This window comes from Syngnathus floridae, chromosome 4 (genome assembly GCF_059516105.1).
Source record: "Syngnathus floridae isolate MCC-2025c chromosome 4, RoL_Sflo_1.0, whole genome shotgun sequence".
Lineage (NCBI taxonomy): Eukaryota > Metazoa > Chordata > Actinopteri > Syngnathiformes > Syngnathidae > Syngnathus > Syngnathus floridae.
The window spans coordinates 16129810-16153544 of NC_142416.1; the positions used below are offsets into that span (position 1 = coordinate 16129810).

Below are 23735 nucleotides of genomic sequence, written 5' to 3' on the forward strand. Positions count from 1 at the left end.
AAGGGAAACTTGACTCAAAAAGACAAAGGTCTTGTTATATTAATTGTTAATGTGCCATAGAAAATACTGGTAAATCACCTAGCGTGGCTTTTGATATTGATTAAAAAAAAAAAGGATGATGACATTAGCGGGAAATGCTAATTAACTGGCTAATCGGAGCGCAAACACTGGTTAAAAATGTTAAATATTTTATATTATTACGTGTCAGTGTTTATGTATGGTACATGGAAATAGCCAGCGGATATATTCTTTAAATCGCAATTAGTGCCATTGTAAATCACGCCTTTAGCTTTCTTTAGCAGCATGTAAATGATGGCGTACAATATATCGCATGGCCGCTCTGTTAAAATAAATCAGCTGCACCGAAGTAGGCAAACACAGCATCAAACACGGAAACTTCTTTCCGTCTTCCGCTCGTGTTGTTTGTACCATGACAGCACCATCTGTTGTTGACTGGTGTTCAGGTTGACCCCGAGCATCACGCCCAGTGTTTTTCTTTTGATAGTTTTACACAATGCAGATGCTGCTGTCAGCCCGGAGACTTAATTATTCGCAAACATGGAATTTTGGCAACTTGCTATTTATCACTTTCTGTGTTTAATTATTGCGTGTCAGTTTTTTTTTTAATTGTTAAGTAAATAAACTGATTTTCATTTCATAATGCTATACCAGCGCCAGACCCTTCATAAAGTACACTTGCACATTTCAGAGACCTACTATAAGAGCTAAATCCCTCCAAAAAAATAATCTGTTCAAAACTGTGGTTTATTTTATTATTGACTTTCATAGTGTTTATCATTGTGGTGTCACTAGAATAACAGGAGCACTTTCTAATATATCGTTACTTACTTGAAGTGGGAAAAAAGATCCACAGAAGGTGCAGTGCAGCTATTAATAACATATTTTTATTTATTATTTTTGCTGTTGAAAAATTTCTAAACCAAATGGATGAATAGATTCCACAGGATTTGATGAGGAAATTGTCCCTAATTGTAGCCATAGCTGTGGATATTGCATATTAGAAGAATTGATTGGGGAGTAGCCCGATAGTCAAGAGAGCCTCTAAAGGGGGTACCATTTCATGATTTTCATTTCCGCTCCATATCCCAAACCCGTAAACATGCACTCATCTTTAAAAGGATCCAAGCAGCGAGAGAGAAAAAAAAAAAGCGAGAGACGTCACCTGACAGGAAGCGTGTCTGGATGGATCGATGGCTGAACCGTCCGGATGTATGTAGTGTCCTCTGTGCTCTGTGAGTCAGCAGACGATCAGCTTAGTGTCTTAACTTTCCATTTCCTTTCGGGCTCCTACGTTAATCCACTTTCAATTTGACGGTTAGGTCCAGTCATTTAAAGTATTTCCTCTTCTGAACGTGCAAAAACATGGGCTGTAGTAACTAGTGACTCACATTTGGAAAGAAGAATGTCCAGAAGAAATAAAAAGGTTGACAGGATTCAGACTTTTTTCTCAGAATTCTGACTTTATTCCCAGAATTCTGACTTTAAAGTGAGGATAGATTATTGAGTAATACAAAGCGACAAAATCTGTTTAATTATTTCAAATTCATACAAAGTATTTTGTGACTTTTTTTTTTTTTCCATCAGAGCATTTTGATTTTTTGGATCACAATAACAGCAATTTAATTTGAGCATAGCATCTTTGAGAAAATGGTTATTCTTTTGGGTCAGTATCACACAGTTAAAATGAGTGTTATTGTTCCCACCTCCCATTTTATATTCACGGTCACGTCTTTTGAAGACACCGGTGGCCCTGTGCCAGCTCAATGCCCGCAGGGGGGATAATTGGTCGTCAGTGTTTCTGCACGAATCATTACCGCAGACTTAATCGTTGACCTTCCTAGCGCACGTTACCCGGAGCATTAACTTGACCACTGTCGGCCGTGAGTCACAATTAAGGCCATTACATCATTGCCTGTTTAGTTTGTGTCACTTTTGCTTTTTCTGTCATGACTTGACATAAGTGTTAAAAAAACAACATTAATTTATATTCATGTCCCTTAATACTGCATCTCCAGTTTAATGAATGGATTTTATTTTTGTTTAGCGGTCACATGATCAGGGCTGTTATTTTTTTTTAAGCAACTGACTCGTTCATTTATTTTTGTCTTCGGCTGATTTAATGACTGTTAGTCATTCTCTCAAATGAACTTGTGTCTCTCAGGAAATTAGAACATAATAGAAACATTCATTTATAATAGTTCGCTTTGAATATGCAAAACTCTTTACATGGATTCATTAAGCGCATTGAGAAATATTTTGAGTGAGTGACTTTGGGCTTTTCATTTGCTGTAAGCTATAATCATTCAAATTATCTAGTACATATAAATCATAATATTGCTCCATATGTCTGCATTACTTTTGTATAAATGACATTTTAAAATAATGAAACCATTAAAATACAGTAATTGTTTGCTTTGTGCTGCACCTGTTATTGTTTATTCACTTATTCACCCTTATGACAAAATCACCATATACATGTTTTTTTGTTTCTCACATGTAATTTAAACACTTCATTACCTTACTTGTTTATTTTACTTCCACATTTACAAGTTTCTTTTGTTGTAAGCTCTTCGGCTTTATTATTGGATGACTAATTCGTCATGTAATTGTTTTGTCATGTAATATTTTACTTATACCAACTCTTTTATTATTGAATTTTTTTATTCATCCCAACTCTTATTATTGATTTCCAGTTGCTTGACTCAGATTCCTTATTAGTTACATTCGCAGTTGCTTATTCTCATCCTCTCATACATACCAATTTACCAAATTGAATACAGGCCACTGCCATAACACTGTTTCCGCCATGTTTGAGACATGATGTGGTATGCTTTGGATCATGAGCATTTGTATTCCTAGCAATCTAATAATATCATCTTTTTTTTTTTAAATCTAATTGTATGATTTGTTCACATAAGGAAGCGGTTTTCAAGTCTGACACGCTGTAATGCCGACTCGGTGGCACTCACTACAATGGCCGCACGGGAAGCTGGCCACCATCAATCGTACTTCATCTACCTGACAGCCCTGGTGGCCACAGCGCTAGTCCTCTGTCACGCAAACACACTAAACCCACATGATGGATTACACAATGGATTATGATTGATTATACAATCGGCAACCGCATAAAGCAAACACACGCAGACTTTGTTGTCCCAGCACATTTGCAGTGTTGTCACAGTAGGATGAGCTCATATTTTGGGCAAGGACGTAAAAAAAATGTTGCCTCCTCCCTCCGGCATTGTTCCTCATCTTCCGTCTCGGTTAATTAGTTGCACGTAAAGAAAATGTGTTTCTTGATTAATCTAATTGGATCTGAATTCGTTTGAATAATGTAAAGGTCTTTTGTTTTAATTGAAGCACACTAAGTGTTTTTTTACGTTTTGTACGTGCAAGGATTTCTCCACATTGTTAAACCGGGCTGGCGACTGACTTTTGTCTTCTTGGCTTTGCCTATTAAATGAATTGTTTGTTATAAACCTTTTAACACGCAGTCACACAAAGCTGCTTTTGTGTCACCTTCATCGGGGTGCTTTCAATTAATCTTGTCGTTAAGGGCAAGACTCGGAAGTAATCTAATCTATAGTTAAAACAATGTCACTTGGTTATTTTGCACTGGCTGCTTTCAATATTAATAGTCTGGGTGAACCAGCTAAGATGTTTGCTACTGTGATTGTAAAAACCACCCCAAAAAAAAAACATCTCAATGTGACAACATGTGAAGAAAAAAAAAAAAAACACCAGAGTGAATGTTAACACCCCCTGGCACATAACACATTTTGAAAATTCTTGCCTGGCATCCACGTCATAATGTTGACATTACTCAAGATATAGTTGGACAAAAATAACTCTAAACATTAAGACTTTGACTTGATGAGTCACAGCTACTTGTTGATTCCTGTGTGGTTCTCCTGGAGACAAGATGATTGATGAATCAGCAATAAAGACACAACAAGCCCGACGAGTGTGCACTGCACTGATTCAGCCTTTCAATGTCAATAAATGTAAATGTGCATGTATGAGATACCAAGGTGAAATATGAAGTGGAATGAAAAATACTTGCGTGTTTGCCATGACGGCAAGTTGCCTCATGTTTTTTTTTGTCTTTGTGAAATCCCTCCGCCCTCCCCCTCCACTTGAACCACAGAAGGCTCATCCAGCTCCCCTTCTAGAGCTAATGCATTTCCCCTAAATATTTCAAGACGCCACTCCTCCATTCGACAAGTCTGAACATGTGCTCCCTTGGCCAGAACCACGGAGGTGTACTGCCGTCCATAAAATTGAGGTTTTGATGTTTCTACAGCAAACAAGACTTGGAAAGTAGGAGAGATAAGAGGGGGCTTTCAGGCATTGAAGGATAGATTACAACAATACAGACTTTGTGTCTTCTTGGAGATGTATCAAGAAATGTTTATTGCACATCCCAAATAGATATGGAGCAGGCTGAAGCAATATTCCGTTTGAGTTGAGTCACCGAACAAATATTAAGTCATACTTAAAAGTTACGTTCGCTGTTTCATGTGGTTATAGAGCCCCCAAGCACATGACAACAATTGCGTAAGGCACTTGTGCAAGAAGCTGCAGAAAGTGTTTATCACATTTATTAAACACGACGAGGGCAAAGGTCAACGGGCCTCAATTGATTAATCAATAAAATTGTCAGTACAAAAAGGATTATAATAATTTAGGGTTTGTTTTATATCAGTTTGACTTGGATTATCACACACATTAGGTTTTGCCAATATGATGTAAAAGCAGATCAAATGTGGTTTCATTTATCAATAACATCATGCTATGTTTATCCTCATGCTAATTCATTGATTGATTGTGTTTTTGTTCCAGTTGCAGAACAAGTAACCGGAAAAGCCTCATCCTGACCAGTACGTCTCCCACCCTGCCCAGGCCTCACTCCCCACTGCCTGGACACATCGGTCAGTATGGAAAATGATACAGTCGGGCAAAGACAGTGATGCTATTTTTTTTATTGCCAGCCATCACATTGATTTTTGCCCAGTGTATCTTATTTGATATTTGAAATTCTTCACGACTAACATTTAATGTGATTCGTAAACTAGCTTCTAAGAAAAATATTGTTTTGTGAGACAAGAGCTTCTTAGTGTCATTGATTGGGTTGTCCATAAAACAAATTCAAACTTGACTCTTAAATGAAGAACAGTTGGATTTGTCACGAAATCTGTCCCTGTGTTCGAAATATTTTTTTTCACTCAGCTTCAACTCGATATGAACCTTGATTGTTTCATGCACTTGGAATAAGGCTTTTAAATTTGACAAGAGCGTGTCAGACAGCTCCCTCGAGTGCTGCAGGGTGACTCAAACTTAGTACAAAGTAACAAAAAGTTAGGTTGAGTCAATCCCTGAAATACTAAATTGCCCTCAAATGAGGTTCTTCGTCATGTGGACATGTCTTGCATGATTTGGTTGTTCTCCCCTTCCAGAAATCAAATCCTCCTTTCTGTGTGTCTCTAGGAAGCAGCCCATTGGACAGCCCACGCAACTTCTCACCAAGTGGTCCCGCCCACTTTTCTTTCGCTTCTTCAAGAAGGTTCGCATCCCTTTTTTTTATTGTGAAGGGCTAACTGTGAAATTGTTGATGGGATTAATTTCTCATGCGCAGTGAAACAGGAGGTGATAATAATCACGCTCAAAATGGGGGCAGGTCTTTTATCGAGTGAGCGACGAGCACGCGTGTGTGTGTCCTGTTATGCTGCTTAAACTGATAACAAAAATTCCCTTCCAGCCCATGTTGTGATTTTTGCCGCTTCTTGTTCTTTGTCTCCTTCAGGCCTGATGGTCGTCGATGGTCCCTGGCTTCGCTTCCTTCCTCTGGATATGGCACCAATACTCCCAGTTCAACGGTAAGAGTGGGTGAAAAGAGCATTTTTGATATTTATGTTTAAAATCAGGTGAAGCAGGCAGGACAGCCAAAATAATTTTGTTTTCATCATCTATTGTGTGTCTTGTGTGTGAATATTTGTCTCCTTCATAGATGTTTGTGTGTATACATTTTCATGCATGGAATCAATTATTGTTGCACTGGTCATATAATCATGCTCTGAAGTTTTTTTTTTTTTCACGCTTTGAAAAGATTTCACGCCGCACGAGCATCCGAGCGGCACTAAAAAAAAAAAAAACACAGACGCGCAAAACTTAAAAATACCTCATCGGTTGCCAAGAAATGATTGACCTGATTTGTCTGCGCACCGTCACTTGGAAAAAAAAACACGAAAAAAAAAGTAGAGCAGAGATAATTGAAATGAATTGTGCCTCGCAGTCACAACGTGTTCCAATAAATTTCCGCACACCTCGCTATGTGTTCCCTCTGGCGTGGATAGTTAATGAGGAAGGGGTGGGTGGCACAGAGGTGATTACAAGATCATTTAGGCAGGAATGTCTTCAATTGCTTTACGTGGGTTCACTAAAAATCCACTGTTGACATTTTTTTAATTATTAGCAACACAGTCTGAACTACCACGACGACACCGTAGGTCCACTTTCCCTCGTCGTGCAGTCTCCACATGTTCCTCTCCATTCCTTCTTACCCGTTGGAGCCATTACTCGCCTGGTTAGCTGCAGTCTCAGCGCTGCATGTTGATCAGAGCAGATGAAAGAATTCATAGGTCAAATTCATCAAATTCTCAGAAACGGGAAGCCGCGGCGGATAGCATAAATAAGAACCCGTCACGTTTCAGCGTACTCGGTAAAATGCTCTGCTGTATATTCGATATATATTAATATTAAATCATGGTAGCTTCATCGATGTGCGAATGTTGACGAAAAAAATGGTGGACTGTACGAGATGGATTTTTTTTCTTCAATCCTGTGGCGTTTTGCTCTATATGTCCATGGGGAAGCTCTACCATATTTCTTTGACTGGACTTCCTGCCTTCCTGGTCATTATTCCATTCTTCAGCTTCCAAATGGCTGCAAGCACTTTTCTTCCAGCAGAAATGATTGTGTGGTCAATGCCAAGCATTGGGAGGTGCGTTCATTCAGTCTGCTATTGATCCAGGCTGCCGTTTTCCCCGCTGAGCTAGCAAAAAAAAAAGCCGCCAAAGGCAGCAGGCCACTTTTATTCGGCGAGACTGTTTCATTCCTTGCCGTTTAACCTTTTGTTCCGCTACCATTGTGTCTGTCTTGATATTTCCTCTGTTCTTTGCTTCCTTACGTTGTTCATGTCTTTTCGCACCCACTCACATGACGGTACACTGTGTACTTGCCTTTCCTCCTCCTCGCTTCTCGTCTCCCTCGTTCATATCAAATTATTAGCTGCTTCACAGGCATCAAAGGAGGAAAGAAAATCCAAGATAAAAACAAGATTATTCTCTCTCTTCTGCCTGCTGCTGGTTCCTTTTCAGTCATCCAGTTCGTCCCAGGAACGTCTGCACCAGCTCCCCTTCCAGCCCACCATGGACGAGCTGCACTTCCTGTCCAAGCACTTTGGCAGCACGGAGAGCATCACGGACGACGACGGGGGCCGCCGCTCGCCGCACGTCCGTCCTCGCTCTCGGAGCCTCAGGTGAGACCTTCGTTGAGGAAAAAACTAAATGTTTCTTTTATAAAAAAAAAAAAAAAAAGATGAAGCATGATATTCCACTCCACACCTTTCGGTGTCAGTCGTTAAAACATATTTTTTCCCCAGCAAACAGATCCGATGGATTCGGTGGTGCTCATCGATGATCGTAATGGCAAAAAAAATTAAATTCCAATAACAGAGAGGGGATGTGTGATAATATATCAACACTTTGCATCTCATTACGTTAGCTACATTAGATGCACTGCTGTCATGGTGCCAGCTCTGACTGGCAGACTGTAATTTGGGATTAATTAAAGTTTAATAATCAGGGAGGTTAAATTACTGCAGAATGTCAATGTGTCCTTACCAATTCACTCAAATTGATCCTGATGGTTTTGCAAGCATCACATAGCAAATGCATGGCAGGCTACATTAAAATTTGACTACCTTGTGTGCATAAGCCAATAAATACAGATAAATATGCGCCACAGAAAAATATAACTTTGGAGCCACCAATTTCCTGTCTGGTTAGCTGCCCGCTGAGTCATTTTTACTACCCTGTAGCGTCGTGAAATAGAAACTCTATATATTTCAAAACATTTGTGAGTAACAGTAAAAGCTAAAAACTTTATTGCAACAGTGTTGGGTGCAAGTACACACTCTGCGGGTGCTGTCAAGAAGCCCAAAAAGCTTCTAGACCTATTCCTGACACATAATCGTAAAGAATATCTTATCCCTCTTCTAATGTGTGTATCTTTGCCCCCTGTGGTTTTCGGGTGCCTCCAGAGAACAGCGCCTCCTTTCTTTCCAGGGTGACAAGGTGCACATCCCAGCATCCTCTCTGGATCCCCAAACAACACACCACGCATGACTACTTATCGTCCCTCGGCTGTCGAATTAATCCGCTCATAAGATCCCCGTCCTAGATAATATGCGGCTTTTCCACAGCGCCCCCCTATTGCGTACCTTGACATGCCTCATTGTTACTATTCACGTCACGTCAGCCTGTGAGGTTTGTCTCTCGTGTGTTTGCCCACAAGACATCTTTTCATCATCCTATGTGCCATTGTAGCGGGATTATATTATATTTTCAATCCCTTTTTAGTGTCTCTCCAAGGATGGAGGAGAGTGTTTTATGGAAAAAGTCTCCATTCATTAAAGAGACTGTCGCAAATTATTATAATATGTGGGCAGAATGTCGAAAAGCCGTGGGGGGAAAAAACAATTCACTTTTGCTTGCATATTTTACTCGCTCTTTGATTTTCCTCATCGGGCGATGATGTGTCTTAGATTTCCGCGCCTTTGTCTCTCCTCAGCCCGGGGCGCTCGCCATCCTGCTACGACAATGAAATAGTGATGATGAACCATGTGTACAAGGAACGCTTCCCCAAGGTCAGACACGAGCTGTGATGTGGCGTAGAATTATTATTTTTTTTAAATCCAGTGAGTCCTTACTTCCTTTTTGTGAAACAAATTCACTGTGTCATGATAATGCACCGCCCCACCTGACAATTTGGTGACAGACAGTGATCACCCGTCTAAGTTAGCAATAATAGATGACTAATCGGTGCGTTGTCCTCCGTTAGGCCACAGCTCAGATGGAGGAGAGGTTATCAGAGTTCATCCACAACTACTCCCCAGAGAGCGTTCTGCCTCTGGCCGACGGCGTCCTCAGCTTCATCCATCACCAGATAGCCGAGCTGTCTCGAGACTGCCTGACCAAATCGCGAGAGGGCCTCATTACAAGTGTTTACTTCTGTGAACTTCAGGAAAACTTGGAGAAACTCATGAATGATGTGAGTATCAAAGCTTCTCAGCTACATTGATTAAATCGATTAACTTTATTTAACTTATTTCTAATTGCCTTCAGGCGTACGAGCGCTCAGAGAGTTCGGAGCTCACCTTCGTCATCGAGCTGGTCAAAAAGCTCTTTATCATCATATCGCGGCCGGCCAGGTTGCTGGAGTGCTTGGTGAGACTTTTTTTTTTTCCCCCCTTCACCCCGAGTTACCTAGAATACTTCGGTCAATAATCAATTGGAAGTGGGAGAGTCTTGAAGTAATGAATATCGGCGTATCACATCAGGTAGCCACAAGGTTGCTAGTTAGAGAGTCAGTGGTATTTATAGACTGAACTAAATCAATATGCTTCTTGGTTTTCTCACCTGGAGTGTGTACAAACGTGCTCCTCAGTACCCAAACCGTTCTGCAAAATGTATTTTTTGAAGTAATAAGCATATGCTCGGTGATAATATAGAAATATAACCTAGGGGTGTCCAATAAAACATTGAGAATATGAGTGGAATTTTCAAATCACCTTTTTCCTGAGGAAGCACGTTCACGTTATCCGTGAAGGAAAAAACAATTTTAATGTCTCAGGAAAGTCATGCTGGAAAAAAAGAGGGTTACAAAGCTTATTTGTAAGTTTTGATTTTTGCAATTGTCATTTCCAATCCAATTTTTCAGAGGCCTTAGGTGTAAGATGCTTTTTTTTTTTTTCTTTTTTTTTTTTTTTTTTTAAAACAAGACAGCTTTAATATAATCAGGTGGTGACCTTGGCATGTTGCATACAGTCAATGCGACGCTGAACTGCCGGATAACCTCGCACATTTGTCGCTGGCGACGCTCCACCTACATTTAGCTCATCATTCCGTTGCCAAGACGACCGTCGAGAAGGGGGTCGATGGGGTCAGACAAGATGCGAATGGAATTCTTTTTTGTTGTCATGGCCCTTTAGCTTGGCAAGAATAAGACATTGTGACCAAATTGTAACGCTGAGGTCTTCTATTGTGGAAATGTCAGCTAGTCAAGAGCCTGTTAGCAGCAAAAATATGATCATTGAAGCGAGAGCTATCAAAGAGAGGAAGAGGTTAATCCTTTATCGCTGTTTTTTTTTTCTTTTTGGCCAAGAAGAAGTGAGTGTGGGGGTGTGTCTGACACGGGAGGAAATGATCCCAGCAGCCCCCCGGCTCTGCCTTGTAATCAAAATCACAATGTGATCCCAGAGGACCCCAAAACAGGAAAAAGGGCTACTTTGGAAAAGTAATTTAAATGTGGCTGTTGTACAATGGTGTGCTGTTGTTTTTTCATGTTATGACTATAATTTGTGTGGCACTTCTGAAATTGCTTCTTACGTTGCACGAATATAAACATTCTTTGGACATTACCAAAAATAAAAAATGAAGTTATGTAAATTAAGATGACTCAAGGCGTGAATTCGGTAAATATCAATTCTGTTTCCTGTCTGTTAGTATTTGTATATTTCATTGTAATGTTTTTTTGCAATCTTTATGGGGATATTAACACTTGGGCCAAGTGTAAATTGTCTTTCACACTTATATCAATGTGTCACAAAACATTATTTGGGCCTGAACACACACTCACAAGGTAGCAAGGTAGACTTTTAACACTTGAACTTATTATTTTTATTTCTGTGCATCCGTTTGATTAGCGCCAGGCTTTCTGCCACATTTTCATGCCTGTTAAATCTGTGTGCCCACGTAATAGGAGTTTAATCCGGAAGAGTTCTACCATCTGTTGGAGGCAGCCGAGGATCACGCCAAGGAGGGCCAGTTGATGAAGGCGGACATCCCTCGATACATCATCAGCCAACTTGGGCTCACCAGGGACCCCCTGGAAGGTGAGCGGGAGGAAAACAAAATTTTGGCCAGGTCCAAAATATAAATATAAACTCCATCTTTTTTGGGATTTTAGGCCTGACCTCAATATTTCCATTCATCTGTTTTCTGCAGCCACACCACCTCACACTTAACCAGCCGTGCCTTTGTTTCTCACTGACCCGACACATTGTTATTATGAATCACTACAACACCTCGAAGACAGCGTTTACAACTGCATTGCATTTTACCTCCCACGTATGCGTCCAAGCTATTGTCTGATGTCGTATTAATGAGATATTTTCGATGAGACACGACGTGACATCTGGAATCGACGGCGCCGGAAGCGGCGCACCGGTGGCAGCATCAGCCTCTCTAATTAATCATCGCGACTGTAACGACACCATCACCGCCTCCAAACCTTTAATTAGCACCTGTCAGATGGGTCTAAACCAAAACTAAATGGCCTGGAATGACCCCCACGAGAAACATTTGGCTTCTTTCTGATCAATTTCGCTCAAGATAAAACAGTTTTTGCAGCTTCACACGTGGGCGCGTTCTTCAACCACATCGCTGCTCCCACTTTGTTTTTCTTGGCACACAATAGAAGGCTGCTTGCGCCGCATCAAACTCAAATTGCCACAATTGATGGTCCTCTGTTCCGTTCAGTGCTTTGTAGCATCCTTCTTGTTTTTCGACGCTCTAACGAAGCATTTAAATAATAATCATTGTGCTCCAGCAGCTGTCACGCACGGGACATGCGGTACAAGAAGAGTGGAAATTAGCAGCTTTATGCTGGCAGGGAATAAGACGAGTGGGAGGAATTGTGAGAAATTTAATAGGAGCGTTCTTCTTGATGCTGCGTTTCCCTATGTGACATGTTTGGCTGTAGTGAAATGGAATCACTTTGTGTCCACCACGTCTGCGTTGTGACGCGAGACGCCGTAGCTAAAATAAGCATCGTTTTTTGTTTTGAAGCTCGGTTGGCTCGTTAACGATTGTGTTTGTCCTTCAGATATCGTGAGTCTCGACAGCTACGACAGCGAAGGACCACACACGCCAGAGACCGATGACTCAACAGAGGTAGCCTACAAAATGAAATATAGTAACACGCAGGAAGGAAAAAAAAACAAACTAATAATTAATTCGTAGGCCAGATACCACCTCAATAAAAAAAATAAAAAATGAAGACTGCATTTGCATTATGTTGAGGATGATGATGAAAAAAAATCTGAAATCTGTTATTTGGATTCTTCATCTACAAATGTGGAAATTAATTTCTGCACATTCCAAGTCAGCAGTGATAAAGGTAAAAACAAAAATGTATTGATTTGCCTTTTTAAGTGCATGATGTCTTGTCTCTGTTGCCAGGGTAAGGGGAGAGCCATCAAGCCACCAAGTGAGGAAGACTTTCAAAGCATCAAACTAATCAGCAATGGCGCTTACGGGTAAAGAATATTTAACAATTCACATTTGGGCTGTGAATTTTAAGGAACATTGCTATGTTAAAAATGTAGCTCTTGATTTCAATTTTTTTTGGAGGGGTATGTATAAAAAATTGCTAGTTGTATCGGGACTTGGTATCGGTATGGTCTTTCCAGGGCCGTGTACCTGGTGCGCCACCGGGAGACCCGACAGCGCTTTGCCATGAAGAAAATCAACAAGCAGAATCTGATCTTGAGGAACCAGATCCAGCAAGCCTTTGTGGAGAGAGACATTCTCACCTTTGCGGAGAACCCCTTCGTTGTTTCCATGTTTTGTTCCTTTGAAACGCGCAGACACTTGTGCATGGTGCTGGAGTACGTTGAGGGTAAGATTAAGAGGCGGCCATTTTGTTTCCCTAATACTACTCAGCTTATAAAAAATGAATTTGGGACTCACGTGCTTTTCATATGACAGTAATTAGTCGTCATCATCTGTTTTCTGACATCTATACCACACATACAGTACAATTATTTCCATGCATGTCACATCCTCAGTTTCAAATAGTTTACTTCTCAGGTGTTTGAAGTCTCAAATTGAGCAATCACGCATTGCACGGTGTTATTCCATATTCGTGCAGGTGGTGACTGTGCCACCTTGTTGAAGAACATTGGTGCTCTTCCATTGGAGCTGGCCAGGATGTACTTTGCTGAAACCGTTTTGGCCCTCGAGTACTTGCACAACTATGGCATCGTTCACAGAGACCTGAAGCCAGACAAGTCAGTAAACAATGTTTATTTTATTAATAGTGAAGCAGAATTATGGTTTGTGATACTTGAAAAAATATATATATATTCACTTTTACATATATTGTGCTCTGAAAAAAATATATTTTAACATTTCATATTTTTTTAAAGTGCTTCTGTTAAATCGGGTTGTGACTTAATAAACATGGAAATGTACTGGTCCTTCAGTGAGGCCATTTGAGATGCAATCCAATTGACAAAGTAGCACAATGGGTTCAAGTATCTACATTCTAATTTTAAACGGCTGAAAAGACCTTCACCTGGCAGAAAAGACCCCCCCAAATAGCAGCAATTGGACAAAACTGGATACTCGACAAACCCGAATGGCAAACCTCTGCCAAGGCCAAATGATTCAATTTGGATCAGCCGCAATCCACCTGCTACCATCAGTTGTCAGAGGACGATTAACAATGATGAAAAATCCTCCATGGCTTCTGTATTGTACAGTTCTGCCAATATTTATAAGCAGTTTGTATTTCCTGGAAACTAGCAAACAGCAGAAAGGAATTCTTAGTAGTAACAAAGGCCCAATGAATTTTTGACACAAGCTTTTGTCTCTCCTATTTCAGTCTATTAATCACCTCCATGGGCCACATCAAGCTGACCGACTTTGGCTTGTCCAAAATGGGCCTGATGAGCCTCACCACCAATCTATACGAAGGACACATTGAGAAAGACGCCAGAGAGTTCCTGGATAAGCAGGTACTTTTCTCCAGGTCTCCTTCATGAGCAGGACAATGAGATGAAATGAGTCCAAATCAGGAGGTTTGATTGATGCACGGGCAAACGGCAATCAAAGAATCATTCCATCTTTTGCAGTCGTGCATCCCACCACCCTGCCGAGTCCTACCCCAAAGTCGTTCATCTTCACAAAATCATGCTGCCTAAACCAGTGGAGCATGAGGCTTTCCATCTTTGTGGCAATCCCATTATAGCTATTGTTTATGCTCTTTACAAATGATACGAGTTGTAATCAGTCAGTGTGATGCATGAGTCCCTCTGGCAACTCTGTTTTGCCTTCCGCACAGCAATTTAACAAGACCGATTTTGTACTCAGACGACCCGTTGATTTCTTTTTTTTCAGTTGTTCCTCCATCTTTTTTACCGCCTTCTTCGGCCCTCAGGTGTGCGGGACTCCAGAGTACATCGCTCCAGAGGTGATTCTCCGTCAGGGCTACGGAAAGCCGGTGGATTGGTGGGCGATGGGCATCATCCTCTACGAGTTCCTTGTGGGCTGTGTGCCTTTCTTTGGAGACACTCCTGAGGAGCTGTTTGGGCAGGTCATCACTGGTGAGGATTGGATGGATGGATGGATGGATGGATGGATGGATGGATGGATGGATGGATGGATGGATGGATGGATGGATGGATGGAGGGAGGGAGGGAGGGAGGGAGGGAGGGAGGGAGGGAGGGAGGGAGGGAGGGAGGGAGGGATGGATGGATGGATGGATGGATGGATGGATGGATGGATGGATGGATGGATGGATGGATGGATGGATGGATGGATGGATGGATGGAACCGCCTGGTGCATGGACCTTTTTGACTTTTATATTTGTGTTTAATACAGAGTATATCTGTTGTGCACGTGCATTGTGGTTCCATCAGATAATATGGTTTGGCCTGACGGTGATGATGCCTTACCTGAGGAAGCACAAGCCCTCATCTCCACCCTGCTGCAGACCAACCCCCTCGTGAGGCTGGGCACAGGTGCTAACTCTGCCGCCAGCTTTTCCACCCTAACCCATTTTTTAAAAGCACATTTACTCACAGAAGTTGTATGTGCTAGGTGGAGCGTTTGAAGTGAAGGAGCACCCATTCTTCACAGAGCTCGACTGGAACAGTCTGCTGCGACAGAAAGCCGAGTTCGTCCCTCACCTGGAGTCGGAGGAGGACACCAGCTACTTTGATAGTACGCTACGTCTCTATTAGGACGTGCAATGATTCTGTCACACGTTCAAGTGACACCTCATATATTTTTTTACTACCCCTGCCAGCACGCTCCGATCGTTACCACCACATCAACACGTACGACGGGGACGACACCAACGATGACGAGCCGGTGGAGATCAGACAGTTTTCCTCCTGCTCCCCTCGATTCAGCAAGGTCGGGAAGCTCCTGTCAACCTCTCCTATTTATCTCTCTGAGATTCTTCTCTCCGTAGCCGGGCCACCTCGACCGTGTCGGCCCCTCGGCATGGTTAAATGAGAACAGGAACACAAATGTTCTTAAGAAATCCAACTAAGTGGAGCAGTTGACCTAATAGCACCCCAGAAAGGCCAAAAGAAAACGTGAGCGGCCTCCTTATACGCTGATGAAATATGCCTGAAATATATTCCGGCTGCCGACATCACTTAGCTGCTGAGTCTTGTTACCATGGTGAACAGATGAAGTCCCTTCCAGTTTGTCTTGATTCAGCGCTACTTCTTCTTGTCCTCCCCCACATGCGTTTCTCTAACAGGTAATGAAGCTGAATAAATGTTTGGTCGCTTGAGGCCCACCGGCTTTATTCGTCTTAATCTTCAGGTGTTGTTGATGTTTATTTTTACATTGTAAATGACCCAATAGTTCAAACAAGAAGCTCAAACCACGGACCCGCCGAGAACATGGACGTTATATTATAATCCAAAAAGGTGTTGACCGTGTGCTCGTATGTCTGTTGAAGGTGTACAGCAGCATGGAGCATCTCTCTCAACTGGAGCAGAAAACGTCCACCTCCGGGTCCCGTCGGGAGCACAAGAGTTCAAGGGAGGACAAGGTGACCAAGAGAGAGAGCCTGGGAAGCTTTAACATGCGAGACAAGAGTTGGAGGACTGGATCTCCTGAGATGTAAGTCAACATGGCCACTTTCAGCATCTCTGACGTCACAAACTAGTCCTTTCTTTTCTAGGATGTGTTGAACGACCCAAATTTGCCCGATTGCGTCATTAAAAAACGTTTTAGCCATTTTAAAAAAGAAATGATTGCAGGTAGATTTCATACACAGAACTACAAGTGCATCAGTCACACTTCAGTCGTTGCTCCTTCGCCCCTCGTCTGTCACAATGGTGTCGAACAGAAAAGCTAATGCGACTTCGCACCGCCGCAGGGTTTCCATTTTTAGCCTGACGACATGAAAAATGCAAGCTGATCTTGGGAGTTATTAAACATAATTCCGCAGTGTCGCTATATCTATGCCACAGCTACCTGCTGGTTTGATCCATTCGAAATGAGATGAGGAGCACACGTAACACAACCAGCTTGCAATTATATCCCATAACTCTATTTTAGTCCTTCAAGCAAAAATCATTCAAATGAAATGAATCATTCATACATTCTGAATTCAAGCAAGATTGAGCTCATTGATAAGGTACATATTGGATTTTCATTTTTTATACACCAGGTATCTGATTCCATCTCTCCAGTTATGAGTCATTTCTCACTTGGCTCATATATTGGAGAAAAATCCGGCTATGTTTTTTTTGTTATACATTCTTTTCTAAATTATTACGAGTGATTGGAATCTGAATATTACCGAGTGGGATGACCTGACCACCAGTCACTGTCATGCAGTATTTAATTTAGTTGAATATAGTTTCCTTGATTGTTGGATTGTCCATGTTAACATGGACCTTATTTAATTTTTCCCTTTAGGGTCATCAAACTGCAAGCTCTCAACAGTTTTTGTGTTTAATTCTGACTTTAATACTCCAGTCAGAAATCATAAATTAGTTTTTAATATTTCATATGAGCTCAAATCATGTCCCAGTTAAGAAAACTAAATCCATTACATGATTGTTTCATGGTATTGTGTACAGGAAGCGCCTCTCCTGCTCAGAGTCGCTCTACATGGAGGGTGACGCCAGTCCGCCATTGGGGGCACGGCGACGATTCTCAGCGCTGATGGACACGCATCGTTTCGCCTCTCCCATCGAGGGAGAATCGGACTTTGTGTCCAGGCCGACCCCCATCAGGGTCCGGGGAACTTCCCTGGATGGGACCGGTGTTCCATCCATACACCACATGGAGTCGAGGAGCAGTTTGAAAGAAATCAACGGAGCCGGTGCGTGCTTGAATGACTTCATGACCGACTTGTGAGCACATTTTGCACTACTTCCAATGTGATTTTTTTTTTACAGATAAATCACCCAAGCAAGGAGAGACACCTGGAGTTGTGAGCATTAACACGTTGGGTCCAGCTCCTCCCACAACAATCGGTCGCGATGTGATGACGCCTCTGTATGACCCCCTGGGGGCCCGGGCCACCAATGACCTGGTCCTCAGGAGGGCGCGTCACCCGCATTTGTCTGGCGATGGGGAGAAACGTAACTCCAGAGCTGGAAACAAGGTCATCAAATCTGCCTCGGCGACAGCTCTATCTGTCATCATACCATCTGGTAAGAAGGATGGGGGGAAAGCTAGTCTATTTGATGGAGGCATTTATTTGTCTTCCACCCAACAACTATGCGTTTATTTTAATTTTTTGTATTTATTTATTTTTTAATTTTTATTATATTTAAATTTTTTTAATTTTAATTTTTTTAATGTTTTTATTTTATTAAAAACAGAAAAACAGCTAACTTAACAGAGTGACTCTTACTCTCTATCTCTTTCCAGTGGAGCAGCATGGTGGCTTCTCTCCGTTGGCTAGCCCCATGTCCCCCCACTCCTTCTCCTCCAATCCCTCATCTCGCGACTCGTCGCCCAGTCGAGACTTCTTCCCGACTGTCAACGTACTCCGCTCGCCCATCACCATCCATCGCTCTGGAAAGAAATACGGCTTCACCCTCAGGGCCATCAGGGTCTACATTGGAGACAGCGATATCTACAGCGTGCATCACATAGTCTGGGTAGGAAAACTTGCGGTCACTTCTTGCATAAATCAAGACTGTCTCAGTCCAGCACTGACTCCCTGCCTAAGATATGAATTCATTAGATTTATTTTAGAAACTGCCGATTCCTTATTCCTAATTCTGTGTTGTCAGCATGTGGAGGAAGGTGGTCCAGCCCAGGAAGCTGGTCTGTGTGCAGGCGACCTCATCACTCATGTGAACGGTGAGCCGGTCCATGGTCTGGTCCACACTGAGGTGGTTGAGCTCATCCTCAAGGTAGGAATAAATGAGTTTGCATAGGATTAGCGTTATTATATCTGCTGAACGTGCTTGTGTTTAAAATGCATGTAATATTAATGACAGCATTTGGTTCATTTCATTTGCATCAATCATTTATTGGCTCTCATAGAGCGGCAATAAGGTGACAGTGACAACCACGCCGTTTGAGAACACCTCCATTAAAGTGGGTCCTGCCCGCAAGGCCAGTTATAAGTGCAAGATGGCCCGGAGACACAAGAGGACCATTGGCAAGGACGGTCAAGACAGGTATGAGCCCCCGCATCATTACCGCAAGCCCTGACGAGCTCCTCACTGAATATATTTTGCTCTGTTTTTACGTGGCGCAGTAAGAAACGAAGCTCGCTGTTCCGCAAGATCACAAAGCAGTCCAATCTCCTCCACACCAGCCGCAGTTTATCCTCTTTGAATCGCTCACTGTCCTCCAGCGAGAGTCTTCCCGGCTCGCCGACCCACAGCCTCTCTGCCCGCTCCCCGACTCAGGGGTACCGTTCCTCCGCTGAGCCATCATACCTGGGTACGTTATTAGATAATATTAGTGAACCCCATTTGCTATTCTCAAATTTTTGCATTGAAACCGAGCCTCAACTTTTTAGGCGCTTCATCTCAAAGCAGCTCTCCAGCCTCAAGCACTCCAAACTCCCCCGCTCCCTCTCAGCACATGCGGCCCAGTTCCCTCCATGGCCTCTCCCCCAAACTCCACCGTCAGTACCGCTCTGCCCGTTGCAAGTCCGCTGGCAACATCCCCTTATCCCCGCTGGCCCACACCCCATCCCCCACCCAGTCCTCACCCCCTCCTTTACCGGGCCACACTGTGGGAAGTTCCAACACCACTCAGTCCTTCCCCGTCAAGCTCCACTCATCCCCCCCGGTGGTCCGTCCCAGGCCGAAGAGCGCGGAGCCGCCACGCTCGCCCCTTCTGAAACGCGTGCAGTCGGCAGAGAAGCTCGGCTCGCCTTTAACCCAGTCCAGTACAACGGGAGGACTCGGGGGTCCGTTGAGGAAGCACAGCCTCGAAGTGCAGCACTCCGAATACCGCAAGGACGCCTTCCTGTCTGAACTGGGACTCCAGAGTCTGCTGGAGACAGATGGGGAGAGTTTGCCACCTAATCCTCCACCCCTGCCGTGCTCCTCGTCTTCCCCAAGCTCGGAGACTCGTGTGCTGAAGCCCGTGAGGAGATTAGGAAGGCAAGAGTCGCCGCTTAGCAGGGAGACGTTGCTGGCTAGCAGAGAGAGGGAAGAGAAGGAGAGGGGAAGGGAGCGAGAAAGGGAGACCGGGAGCGAGTCGGTCCAGGAGCGATTGAGTCGGGTCGAAGCGGCGGCACTGCAGACATCCTTGACAAGAAGACATCACGCAGAGCCTTTGAGTTCAAGACCAGGTGGAGAAACAACAACCGCTACGAGCAACTCCGCCAAAAGAGAAGAAGGTCCAGAAGGGCACAAAGGGTCCGAGAAGGTCACCCAGCGTCCAACTCCCAAACAACTCGACCTCAAGGCAGCCAAAAGTATACTATTTGGTTGTAAATCATCTCAAGAGCACCTTGTAGGAAGTGGAAGGGAAACCAAGCAGGAGGGAGACACTAATAACGGTCCTTGTTTACGGAAAAACTCCTCCGCCACTCCTGACAAAATCATCAACGCTACACTGATGGGTAGTCCACTCGCTTTGCGGAAAGCCTTTAAACCCTCAGGTATGGGGGACAGCTTGAGAAAAGCTGAGAGCACTGACTCAAGAACTTCAGACCTGAGCTCCAAGAGCCCCAAACTGCCCGCTCGGATCCTTGCCCCCGCAGTCCCCCCGCACGGGCCGCAACTGAGTCTGGCAAAAGTTCGACAGGGTCTGGGGCAAGTCAACTGCTATCGGGGAACCCTGGACTGGGAGGACAAATGTCGCCTGGAGGTTCTCGAAGAGCATTCTCCCTCTCCGTCGCCCTCCCCCACCGCGGTCACCCCCTCCCTCTGCGGCCCCTCGCTGTGTAAGTCGCGGCCAGTCTCCCCCGGTGACAAGACGAGTTTCGTCAGCCAGCTGACTACCGTGGCCAAAAACGTGCTGGGCCCAATCAAGCTGGGCTCCCAGGAGGGCTCCAGAAGCAAAGAGCAGCAGAGCAAGACGGTGGACGACAAGCAAGCGGCCACAGCTGCGAGATGTGACCCTGCGGGAGGTGGTCGGGGGCTCGTGGCCGCGGTGACGCAAAGCCCCGCAAGTTCATCCCAAGAGAAGGCAGCCCAACCAAAATGTGATCCCTAAACCACAAACTAAAATGCCTTCACGGGAGGAACAATGTCGAGCACTTAAAACCTTGTACATTCCAATTTTAGAGCTTATCAAATCTTATTTATTGATTCCAATCATTGACTGGTTCTACCTTCAATGAGGAAAAAATCCACTGTAAAGGTGCATTAACTTTGGATTATTTTAATAAGAAGATTCTTAATGTATTGTGGAACACTTTATCAGATGTCTTTATGTGTGAGTCCACGTGGATGCATGTCCTTTGGTATGTACTGTACATGTAAAGTAGGTATAAGAAGGTGGAAAAGTGCTTTAGTCATCAAAACTGTGAAGACCAAATTCAGCGACTGCGTTTTGTCGTCAATCGCCGCACAGTCACGCTGGAATGTTCGCATCTGACGACACACGGGGATGAGATGATTGGGCTCCACGCAGCTGTTTATTTTGGCCCAGCGGATGGCGCTGTCAGAGGGTGCCACATCTCGCATGTGTGTGCGTGCAAGCGTGAGCGAGGGTCTGTTATTGGTGGTTCCGGTGCTGACAGCTCAGGCTCAGCGCTTATCTCCTCCACACAGGAGGGCCACCGCAGCCCTTCTGCCTCCACTATGATTGAAGCCTTCACACATGCACATTGCCACGGGAGGCAAGCAGGTCAGCAGCTGATATTGCTGCAATTTTAATCCAGAGCTCGATGAAATGTGTTTGCCTGACGGAGAGCCAAGCGGTCGGTACACATGGTGCTCAGAAATGACACACCGCTGGAAATAAAACAATAAGGGCGCCCGATTGCTGTTATACACCAAATTTCTGGCCTTGCCCCTGGGTAGAATTTGTCATTTTGCCAAGGGATGTGCTGAAGCCTGAAAGAATTTAGCACACTTTGGGTGGAGGGGGGTGAAAAGGTTGGTCATCAAGCACAGCATGACAGAAGTGGCTCAGTTTGAGGGAGAGGGGTGGGGGGGTTAGTGGTAGTATGCTTTTTCGTGCACTCAATGTATTTACAATTAATGACATTGTTCCTCCAGACAGTTGTTAATTTGCATAATCATATAAAACTATTAGGGCAACACGGGGAACAAATGCTCTAAGCATTTGAGTTCAAATTTGAATATTCCCATCGCTTCATTCTGGCAACATCACTACTCCTAATGTTACTATTTGTGTCTTCTCAGTGTAGCCCTAATACTCATGAAAATAATCATAACAACTGAAGATAAGCCCCCCCCCCAAAAAAAAATAAAAATGCTTTAAAGCAGTATGGTATCATGAAAGGATGACATGCAGGATATGTTTAGAAGCAACAACTGGCCCGGTATTTGTGCACCCTTCCTTAATACAAAAATACACATGAGCACATGCACACACAAAAAGAAAACGTTGATTTGAGCCTAAACTGGGGGGAAGTTGTGGAAATAACCGAAAGAAACGCTTTTGTAAAAAGGGCTCAATAGCAAAGGGTGGGCTATACATATATATTAAATACTTTGTAATAGGGTTCTATATAAATAAAAAAAATAAAAGATATAGTGGTGTAAGGTAGCCGAAATATTGCTATATAGTGTTTAATGTCAATCAGAAAAATGATCACATTCATCTCCATGTAATTCATAACAATAGCTAGACAGTATGCAAACTGTGCACGTGACAGACAGTAGGACGACATGAGCTCACTTCAGTTGTTTAAGTGCATTGTTTACCAGTTTAATTTGAAAACACTTGGATAGATCAGACATTCAAATGTTCGACTTTTAAAAACTTTCATTTGATCTTCCAAACGACTACAGTTACATCCGAAAACCAAAGTCACGTGAAGGTTACACATCACCGGGCCATTATATAGAAGATTTTGTCTTTTATAAGGCATTAATTGATTTTGATCGGATGAATAATTTTGTGATCAACATATACTGCAGTTCCATTGTTACTCCCACTGGTTTAAAAAAAAAAAAAGGTTAGAAATGCAGTACAGCGTGGACTTTATGCAGTTTGTTATTTAATGGTACTGTACTGCCCCCCAGTGGATCCAACTTTAATCACTGAAATGTGCAATAACTCACTGCAATCCAAACAAAACGAAGGACCTTAATGTGGTGTAGGACAGACGTTGGTAGCTGCAACTTGGTTTACTTAATATGCATTTACATGTGTTAGCAGTATTGTAAAAAAAAAAAAAAATCACATCTTTGTTTCTTAAGTTTTCTGTATTTGTGTGCTCAATTTTTCTTGGTAGTAATGAGCAAACAAACGATTCTATTAAATTTGCTGTACAGGTCAGGATGGGATTCTGTTATGTATTGACACAATTTGAGGCCCTCCTTAGGTTCATTAACTAATTGTAATATTTTACTGCTATTGTTACCATTTTCAGGCCTTTTACAACACAGTAGTGTTTACACTAGTGTTACACATTTGAGACTGCTGAGTTATTTGAATGCACTTTATTTGAGGGGGTGGCATTTGTATGTGTGTTAATCTGAGGTAAAAAAAATACATTTTTTAGTTTAATGATTTATTGAAAACATTCCACTTTTATCTGTTCACTGATCGTGTAATTATTTGTACCTTGACTTTAATTTTTGTTTGTGATAGACACCTGAAGTGCAGTCAGTGGAATAAAATGTGGAGAGTTGTTCCCGAATTTTTAATTTTGTTGTGTGGTGTTTTTAAATGCCGGCCGTGCTGATAATTATCATTGACTTTAAAAAAAAAAGTTTTTCCACTTCCATTTGTTCCTGCTGCAAGAAGATTTCATATAATTTATTCACTTATTTACAGTAAAACACTGGTAAAACAAACACATTTTATATGGAAACTATATTCTAAATGCTAAAACTATATTCTAAATGCGCATGTTACATTGACTTCTCAAAATAGGGTTCCGTACAAGTATCACGGAATGAAATATTAAATATAATATAATAAAGTAAGTAATAATATTAAAGTAAAGTTTAGTTTTATTTAACCTTTAGATGTTTATTTATTTAAATACAAATTTG

At 42.8% G+C, this 23735-nt stretch overlaps 1 protein-coding gene across 6 annotated transcripts in view; it reads left to right on the top strand.

Annotated features, from left to right (window-relative positions):
- The window catches only part of LOC148399448 (microtubule-associated serine/threonine-protein kinase 1-like), a 36591-nt gene extending 13214 nt beyond the window's left edge, over positions 1-23377 (top strand). For 3 of the 6 annotated variants that reach the window (XM_088372743.1, XM_088372744.1, XM_088372746.1), the window contains 25 exons: positions 4864-4952; positions 5509-5584; positions 5825-5897; positions 7398-7558; positions 8872-8947; positions 9142-9351; positions 9426-9527; positions 11062-11194; positions 12187-12254; positions 12543-12619; positions 12773-12981; positions 13234-13372; positions 13969-14101; positions 14524-14689; positions 15006-15107; positions 15187-15309; positions 15395-15504; positions 16064-16227; positions 17196-17440; positions 17517-17774; positions 17995-18227; positions 18363-18485; positions 18619-18755; positions 18836-19023; positions 19103-23377. In XM_088372743.1, the coding sequence (XP_088228869.1) occupies positions 4864-4952; positions 5509-5584; positions 5825-5897; positions 7398-7558; positions 8872-8947; positions 9142-9351; positions 9426-9527; positions 11062-11194; positions 12187-12254; positions 12543-12619; positions 12773-12981; positions 13234-13372; positions 13969-14101; positions 14524-14689; positions 15006-15107; positions 15187-15309; positions 15395-15504; positions 16064-16227; positions 17196-17440; positions 17517-17774; positions 17995-18227; positions 18363-18485; positions 18619-18755; positions 18836-19023; positions 19103-20754 (5047 nt within the window). In that variant the 3' untranslated portion in view covers positions 20755-23377. Of the gene's footprint in view, positions 1-4863; positions 4953-5508; positions 5585-5615; positions 5736-5824; positions 5898-7397; positions 7559-8871; positions 8948-9141; positions 9352-9425; positions 9528-11061; positions 11195-12186; positions 12255-12542; positions 12620-12772; positions 12982-13233; positions 13373-13968; positions 14102-14523; positions 14690-15005; positions 15108-15186; positions 15310-15394; positions 15505-16063; positions 16228-17195; positions 17441-17516; positions 17775-17994; positions 18228-18362; positions 18486-18618; positions 18756-18835; positions 19024-19102 lie in introns of those variants that run through there. The other 3 variants (XM_088372747.1, XM_088372749.1, XM_088372748.1) reach the window with 3 other exon arrangements.
- Positions 23378-23735: the final 358 nt, after the last annotated feature.